This window comes from Thunnus thynnus, chromosome 10 (genome assembly GCF_963924715.1).
Source record: "Thunnus thynnus chromosome 10, fThuThy2.1, whole genome shotgun sequence".
Taxonomy (NCBI): Eukaryota; Metazoa; Chordata; class Actinopteri; order Scombriformes; family Scombridae; genus Thunnus; species Thunnus thynnus.
Window position 1 is genome coordinate 2,985,225 of NC_089526.1, and position 9,557 is coordinate 2,994,781.

General features: G+C 39.6%; 1 protein-coding gene across 1 annotated transcript; it reads right to left on the minus strand.

Moving 5' to 3' along the window:
- Window positions 1-1,648: 1,648 nt before the first annotated feature.
- LOC137190786 (5-hydroxytryptamine receptor 1B) lies at window positions 1,649-8,319 on the minus strand. The gene is made up of 2 exons (XM_067600410.1): window positions 6,391-8,319; window positions 1,649-3,441 (listed from the first exon to the last, which is right to left on the minus strand). The coding sequence occupies exon 2, from the start codon at window positions 3,405-3,407 to the stop codon at window positions 2,373-2,375; it is 1,035 nt and encodes a 344-aa protein (XP_067456511.1). The 5' UTR covers window positions 3,408-3,441; window positions 6,391-8,319; the 3' UTR covers window positions 1,649-2,372.
- Window positions 8,320-9,557: the final 1,238 nt, after the last annotated feature.

A 9,557-nucleotide genomic window follows, 5' to 3' on the forward strand; every position in this document is an offset into this window, starting at 1 on the left:
ACAGCCTATGGGCATCCCTCAAACTCCAGTTCCCAGAGGAATCGCAGCTAAATACTACCACCTACTGACATGCAAGAGCATAACAAGATATAAAATGTACAACCTGAACAATACTAATGTGGTGATTGTAAATTTGTTTTTGTTTTCTTTTTTAAGTTAAACAGAAAAGGACTTATATATATATGAACTATTAAACTCATGAAGTCCCTTTTTTATAAGCACCACACTCACCCTGACAAATAAAAATCCTGACATTTCTAGAAAACCAAATTCTCCCAAAACTCTTCACTCCCACTAGTGAACATATGCTGGGTGTGTGTGGGCTGTGTATGTAGGCTGCAGGTAAGGTGTAAGTGAATAAAGTGAAGCTATGGATCCTGGCACCTCCCTTATAGGTAAGTATGGTATTTGAACCAGTGTTACTATGTTAACTGAAACTGTGGCATAAAATATTCTTAAAATGACAATAATATCATTTATTTCAATTATTTCTTAGACAATATATTATCCAACAAAAGTAGTTATTGTGACAGATCTACTTGTTAATACATAATTTGGATCCAAACATGAGATTTGTTGACAAAAAGAAAAATCTAGAAAATGGGCAGCCTTATCCTTTAAATCATGTATGGACAAACTACTTCACTTTTTAATGTTTTTATAAGTAAGTTAAAAATAGGAAATTATACCAACCTCCTTTAAAGTCCCCTTCCACTCATAAACATGTTCTTCTTCTTGTTTCTTCAGTTGGATGTTTTTTCTCTTCTCTGTGCAGTTTGTTCCTCTGAGCTCACCTTAAATCTCAGTTTTACACATGTACCTGCCATGGATGTATTAAGGAGAGCTGGATACCACGTTCAAAGATGGTGTCCATTCATTCCTATGAAAGTTGGTCAGTGGCAAATGAAGCCAAAAAAGCCCTCTGCGTTTCTAGAAGACTTGAGCTGAGCAAAGACTCAGCAGCCACACAATTCTCCGTTCTCTGTTTAGCATCGTCAGTTTAGGCTAACGCATTGTTGCTAACTTTGGAGCTAACCCCCTCACTTTTCCTGCAGTTGGGGAAACAACAGACCTTTCTTTGTCTTGAGAAGCTGCAGCATTTATTAACTGACACACTGTAGTCTGTACTGTACATTTATCACCTGATTTACAACTTACTGCTAACCTTTTCCTCTGCTTTCCTCACTTTTTTGCCACTAACTCACTCGCTGAACCACACGCTAGCTACACACACACATTACGCACTGCCCTATTCCTTAAAGGGAGCTAAGCTAACAACAGTTTCCCAGGCATCGACACAGAGGCTGACTCACATTTCAGAACAGCGCTGCACAGAGACGCCCCCAAACGCTATTGATTTCCGAATGAATGGATATTTGACGTTATTTTTGGCATTAAAAAGATATTTTTTGACCTGACAGGGGTTCTCATTGTCTGGCCTGTGCAATTATAAGGGAAACTCTGATATGTATATGTAAAGTTATTTTGAAACATATTCAAATGTTCAATTTATGCTGCTTTTTTAGTATTTTTCACATATATGTGAACATATTTAGACTCACATTTATTCGCACTTAATAGGTATCCATGTATGTAAATATTTGCATTTTTTTTAAATATTATTTTAACATTTATTGTCACTGCTATTTACACATGCAATATGAAGATTAATTGCTCTAAGTATTTTTAAAATATATTTTCCAAACATATCTGAATACATTTACTAGTTTCTCACATATATGTGAATATGGCCTATGCTACATTTCTGTATGGGTCTGACATGGAGACAAATTTGAGGAAAACCCTGAATAAATGAGTGCAGAAACATAACGATAAAGGATGAGACGGTTCACTGAATGGCTTGATGAGTATGAAAATGAGACATGTTGGACACCAGCAGCATCAAAACAGTTAATTAGGGGGATTATCTTCGGGGAGTTTTTGATACTGATTTAGGGAATCTAAGTCTAAAGCTGTTCTTGACCCATCTGTACTTCCAAATACATCTTTACATACAACAGATGTTGTGGAATCAGAAAACAGATTTTGTTTGTATCATGTTTTAATCAGTGTTTATCACAAACATTCCACAGACTGAAACAGGCCGCAGTTATCGCAACATTACACAAAAACAAGACGAATCCCCAACAATGAGGGACATTTAATATCCAACATTTTGTGATCTGAAAATTTTCCATGCTTGTTAACGATGTAGAAAATTTTACTTTCACAACAGCAATCCACAAGACATGCAGACACGCCTCTTAGCGAGACTCACAATGTGTGTTGGACAAAGAGTTTGTGCGACAAACAAACGTCTAAATGATGCTCAGGTTTGTCTGCAGTCTTTGGTTCCTGAGTGGTTTTTTTTTTTAGGTTTTAGTTGTGTCTTTTCTCTGGAAAGGCATGAGGAGCTTGTGTGCGCGGAGCCTGAACTTCTGATCCCAAACGCTGTAAATAATCACATTCCAGCAACTGTTGGTGGCCAAAATCCAGAAGGCGAAAAAGGAAAAGTTGCACCACTTATTCCCCAAAACGTTCCCCACCACAAAGACGGCGATGGGCGTGAACGACGCGGTGAAGGCCACCGTTAGCGTCCCAATAGTTTTGGCTGCCTTGATGTCAGAGAACGTAGGTTTGGTGGTGCTCTGGCACTCGGTTTCTGCCAGGTGTTTCCTGCGCTTCGAGTGCTGCCTAATGCTGGACAGAGAAATCATGTTAATGACCACAGTGCCACCGAGGAGGGTGAAGTCAAAAGCGGGGAAGAGGAGGAGGATGTTCCAGGCCTGGCTGGGGAACTCGCCGATGGTCCCCAGAGCGTAATTACACATGCGGCTGCAGGAGTTGTACTCCAGAGCGATCTCGCTGCTGAAAACCATCGGAGACACCGCCAAGAAGAAACTCCCCACCCAGGAAAGGACGATGAGGATCGTGGTCCTTTTACGTGTAATCACTGAGTCTTTATGCAGCGGTCTCAACACGGCGATGCTGCGCTCAATCGTCAGCAGGAAGATGGTTGTGATGGAGACCAAAGTGCACCCTGCGAAGATCGGGCCGATAACATTGCACGGGTGGAAACTCACCGACTGTGAGTTGTATGAAGTCCACTCTGGCGCCGAGTCAGTCGCCATAAGATAGACCTCGGCGTAGACTGACACCGGCACAACAAATATCCCCACTGCAAGATCGGCCACGGCGAGTGATGCCTTCAGGTAACCCTGCGGCGTGTGGAAGTGTTTGGTCCCCAGCACCACCGCCAGAGTCACCAAGTTCCCAAACAAGGTGGCGAAGATCAGCAACACCATGAAGAGCACCATCAGGATTTTGTTGACCAGCGTGCAGCAGCACACGGTGCAGTGTGCCGGCTCGGTTCTGTCCAACATGGTCGGTGTGCTGGTCTCAATCATTGGATGAACTGATGCTGCACATTCACATTATGACCTGAAATACAAACATAGAGGGACGTCAGGTTGGATCATTCCAAATACAGTGAGAGACTTACAAGTTGCAAGTGATTTAAATAATGTTTTGTGTAAAACAATAAAGTAATGCTACAAAAAAAAACTTGCAGTTTTTTTAAGCATCCATGTTTCTGGAAATGAAAGAACTGTTTATTTTCTCATAGACAATGTGACTGACAGTTGGAGCCTTTCAAGGGTTAGATAGACTGAAAACTCATCAATACAAAAGATTAAAAACTGGGAGAGTAAATATCTGGTTCTGTGACTGGAAAAGTCAACGATAAAAGCTTGTGGACATAAAAACTTAATGGGAAAAGTTAACTACAACTCCCAAGATGCATAAACATATAATCACAAAGCTTCAAATTCTGTTTTGCGAACCGCTAACGGTGAGCAGAAGCTAAATATTCAATCTTGAGAACACTGAAAATACAATTTGCAGCTTAAGTTTATTCAGTTAAGGATTCTGGATCAGTTTTGGATGATTTTAGCAACAATGCCACCTTGTTTTGTTCAAAAAATCCACAATGATTTCCACCTCTGATTGGCTTCTTCTCCATAGCAACAGCAGCTAACGCTCATTTAGAGTCGTCTGATGTACAAAACATGATTTCTAAGAAATAAAATAATAAAACTGATGACCGGAACTCAAACCTGTATGATTGCTACATTATCTGGTAGAGTCCATGTTTCTATGTTAAAGTACATTGAGGATAATGTTTAAGGAACACAAAAAATGGCAATTATGGTTAAGATAAATTAGGTTTTTTATTGATTAACTCTGATTGTACTATTTTTTAAAATATTATTAGTACAAGAAGTTGTGATATGTTTTCACCAGGTTGTGTGTATGTATTAAGTTTTTTAAAATAAAATAAATGCTAATATGACTTATTGTTAAATTGTCCATTTGACTTCTGTTTTAGTGGTGTAAATAGCTCAGGTTCAACAATGTATCAGGCATGATCACTTTCTACTTAAGTTCTTGTAGAAATTAACAATATAGTACGAAGTCAAGAGGTTGTGATATGTAGCACAACAAGCTAGCAAAGCTGTAAACAGAACCGCGTTTCCGCACATGCTCAGTAGCGTCTGCCTTACACTGAACTACTCTCCGGAGACTGAAAACATGATCACTGTTATTAGTCTTTGGAGCCGTTTCTAAACAAACTAATGTGAGTAAACTCGTCATAATGAAGGAACATGTGACCCAGTGTGACTCACTGACGTGTTTTTAATAGTTTCTGGACAACATCGGAGGAATAAGATATATCAGGCTTTGATACACACACAATACTTGTTAGTAGATCAGTTCATTGTTGGTTTTGATCCAAACATGAAATTTGTTGAAAACAAGAAAAATATAGAAAATTTTCAGCCTTGTGTTTTAAAAACTCCACCTCCTAATTATTCAACAAATCATTTAATCTTTGGATTTAGTAATTTAACCTATTTTTTCCTTCTCAGATGTTCCCGCGCTGTTCAACCACATTACGTCAACGATGTGACATAATGTGAGTCATGGCGCGAGAGGCAACTGGAGTAAACAGAACTGGCTTGGCACGCGCGCACTCTGCGCTCTGCTCGCTCACGTGAGGGCGACCCGGGCACAGGATTGATGGATGGAGGGATGGATGGAGGGATGGATGGATGGATACTACTCACTCCAACTGCAGGAGAGGTGACGTCATAATCTACTCGGACAGCTGTAGTAGTAAACAAAACCCAGCTGGCGTTGCTGCGTCTTTAATCCACAGGGACACACATTTTTTTTTAAAAAGGTTCCTGGACATCCTCCTTCACATATACTTACATTGAAACTATGATACACATACACTCACATTAATGCAGCTAAATATCAGGAGGCTCTACTTTTTAAGGGTTAAAAACGCACAGTTACACCCTGTGGTCACTTCTCTCTTTCACTTGTCCTCAACTCATTTCTCAGAGATGCGGTGAAGCTGAAACCTCCCACATATCCTGCATATAACCAACAGAAGATCCATACATGGTAATGATGAGAGCCTCCAGCGCGAGGAGAGCGCGAGGAGAGCGCAGGCTGATCTGGAAATGTTCCTGGTAACACTTTACTTTAAAACCCCCTCTATGACATTTATTAGCGATATACAAACATATTAAATAAATGGTTTATAACACCCTATAATATAGTTTTAAGCATATATAATTGTTTATTAATGTGTTTGTGTGCACCTGTAAGAGAATGAATGATAATATAGTTGTAATAATAATATAAACATAGGAGAAGTTATAATTGTTTACATTAATATACACATAAAATGTCCTTAAATACTTACATTATATTATATTTTAAAATGTTACTCCTATATAAATGCTAAATAAGGGGACTTTAAGTAAAGGTATTATTGTCAATAATTTTCTTGCATAAAAATTCAGTTTTTCGGATGCCAATGTGGAAAAATGCTGACAAACACGCAGCTATAATCTACTCTGTTATTACTTATGTCTCCTCTCATTTTCAGATGCCATGTCCTCAAGCTTTTTTCTTTTCTTTCTCTGTATATCCATCTACAGCGCGCAGTCATGCAGAAACCTCCCGCATATCCAGCCAATAATCCTCAGGATGCAAATCCATGAAAAAACAAAACAAAATCACTTTCCAGAGCGCACGGATCAACTGAGTCCAGCAAGACTCTGCGCGTCTTACAGGACAGCCTCTATCCAAAACATATTTAACATGCAGCTATTGTCGCAGTCACTCTGTTTTGCAGAGATGTTGGATTATTTGGGATGTTATAGTTTAGCGCACTTCCAGATTCCAGATTCAACCCTCTTTAAAAAAAAACAGTTTTCCGAGATTACTACAGGAGCTTAACTCCTGTGTGTCAATCTCCAGAGGTCAGATATTCACGCTGTGATAATAACTGATATTGCAGTCAACTCTACTCACTTTGAGCTTTAAATTCCCTTCAAGACGCAGAAGCCAGCGATGCGTGAAGCAGCATCTCCCTGCTGGATATCCACGCAGCAGGTTCCCCGCTGCAGCTTAAAACATTCCGCAGTCCTCAAGATGAAACTGGAGAAGAAATGAAGTCCATAACCAGGAGCAGAAAACTCACTTTCCACCAACGCGCAGATGTTAGTGCATGTACCGGGGGGAGGGGAGGGGGGAGGAGGAGGATGGATCCGCGGAGCCGGGCGCTGCGCTCTGGTCCGCTCCGCTCCGGAGAGCCGGTTAAAGTGTCTCCTCCGCTGGTTTCTCCATTGGCTGAGGATGCTGATGACAGAGGAGCCCCCCCACTCCCACCCCCACCCCCAATAGTTTGACGTGTTGAGGATGGTATACATCCTGTCACTCTGTCCAAGTGCTTCAATTATCTGACAAGAAATTCTTGGCTGCAGAATTTCTCCAACATCTACTCCTCCTCTAAAAGCCCAGTTTCTTCTTTTGTATCATTACCTTTCATTGAATCATAATTTTAGGCATGAGTCAGTTCAGTACATCAGACTCAGTGCTGCAGCAATCCGTCCAAGTCTGAGTCAGAGCTGCAGGATGAAAATTAGATCCTGAAGCAGCCACTTCCAGATCTGAGGTTTCAAGTGACAGAGTGACAAATGATGTTGACTTTTGTGGTATTTTGTGCTTTTATTCACAGTGAACATTAGAGGTTGGTAGAAGAGAGACGGAGGGAATGAAATGCAGCAGAAGTTTAACTAGAACCAGGGACATTTTTCCTTTCAGTCATAGTTTATGTTCTCTTGAGATGTTTATGTCTTAGAACATCGTCTAATCAATATTCCAAATGTTCAAATATGAAGCAAAAAACATGTCTAATAAGAGGAGCTGGAGGAGGTAAACATAGCCTCAAACATCTCTGAATACAAGATAGTTAAACCTGCATTCATGGATTTTTTTGTCCACTAGTTTTCAGCAGAAACAAGCAGTGAACACAACACTGACATATCATCAGCTTTTAAGTTGATATGTTTCCACATCCAGCAGTTACGGAGCAACATTATCATTCATGTGGAGTCGTGTTTCTGTCCACCTGGTGAATGTGAGTCCAATATTCACTCTCTTTTAACTCTGTTTTTACTCTCTACCAACTCCTGAGGGAAATATCTGGCTCTTTAGCTGCTAAATGCTCCACTATGTTCACCAGCTAGTCTACAGATAACTGTGTCTGTTTGCCATTTGGTGCTGAGCAGGTAGTGTTCAGCGGCTTTTTAGGGCTTTTTCTCTGAAAACGACGCTATGAGAGCTCTGAGAGTGAACCAGAACAGTAAAGTTGCAGCCGGACAGATAAACAATGAGCTGAAACTCACTATAAAGCTCCGTAAAGCCGAGAGGAGCTGCAGAGTCTCTGATAATTCTCTGTAGGTTCATCACTACGAGCCACAACCAACACATTACACACTGACAGATCAGACACTGTTATTATAAAATATATTGATTATAACCACTTTAAACCAGATTGTGTTGATTTTTTTACATGGTTATTAAGTTTGCAATATTAAAATTTTAAGAGACAACCATCAAAAACAAGAACTGACAGGTTGATAAAACCTTTTATCATCCAAATGAATCAAAACACTCTAAACTGCTCCTGTGCAAACGACTTCTTTATACACGTTACATCTTTAGGAAGATTAGATTCTCTGGTACAGAGTGTTGTTTTGTTTTTTAGGGTGTTTTAACACTGGGACAAGATAACCCAGCTGTTTGTGTGTGTAAAAATGCTATTTTCTACTATTCTTGGATTGTAGAAAAGCAAATAAAAAAGATAACCCCGTAAACTTTGATTTGGTGATTTGCAGGTCAAAAGACATCTAGATTTTATAAAGTTTGTTTGGTGTCTACAGTTACTTCAAATATCACATTTCAACATGTGATATTGATTATCTGTCAGCGTGCGGTCAAGATCTGCTCCAGACTGAAATATTAAAATGTTGCTGAAGCCTTGAAGGTTCAACACTTTATTGCTTTTGCTTTCTTTGGTCTTTTCTGCACATGGAACATCTATTTCCTGTCTGTACATCATCCCTCCTCTGTTGTTCTTCCTGAGGTTTCTTACATTTTTTTCCCTGTTAAAGGGTTTTTAGGGAGTTTTTCCATATTCTAAAGATGGAAGATATTGTGTTGCTGTAGAGGTTGTAAAGCAACCTGAGGAAAATTTATGATTTATGGTACTGTGGTATAGAAATATTGATATCTCAACATAGCTTCGGAGTGCTCACATCAAACAGCCATGAACAACCACACTGACAATAAAACAGAACAACATGACATTTTCTACCAAATTCAGCTGAAGTAAGTATGTCTTTTTGATCTGAACATCAGTGTTTATTGGTTCTCAGAGCTATATTTGTGAAATTATCTTGAATCAAACTACTCCACCAGTTGTACTCCTAAAACATTATCGGACTCATGCTGAACAGTTTTTCAAAAAAGGATCAAAATCGATACAACAGAACCAGAAATATCTTCTTTTTTTATTCCATGCATTCTTCTTTCTTGTCAAAACTTGACACACCTGATGCATAAAACTCTGTAGATTTATGACTAAAAGCTGTGTGACGCACAAAGCCAGAAACATGCATACGCACTGTTTTTGTCTGATTAAAGAAAAACTGTGCGTATGCATGGCTCTGTTTTATAAATCTATTGTGGAAATAGACGCATGTCCACAAGTCTCATAACCACTGCCACAATTAGCCATAAATGGATGAAGACACATATGAACTCGTTGCCTGTTCCATCAGTGTTCAGACCTGTTAATGAAACAAACAACAGTGCTCTCTCTTGTTTTTAAATATATATATATATATATATATATATATATATATATATATCTTGGGGGGCATTTTATGCTTTAATTGGACATCAACAGATGAGAGATGACAGGAAACGAGGGGAGAGAGAGACGGGGAACGGCATGAAACAAAGATCCACTGCTCAAATCAAGCCACGGACGTTGCAGTTATGTAGCATGCATCTTAACCAGTAGGCTACTGGGACGTGTTGCACCGCCGAGGTTCTCCAACAGCCAGAACAGCTGTCATTACATGTGACTGTGTGGGTATTTATAACCATATCAGTAATACATCACATTGACC

Excerpts from the sequence above, each read along its gene's own strand:
- LOC137190786 (XM_067600410.1), bottom strand. The coding sequence starts at position 3,407 with ATGATTGAGACCAGCACACCGACCATGTTGGACAGAACCGAGCCGGCA.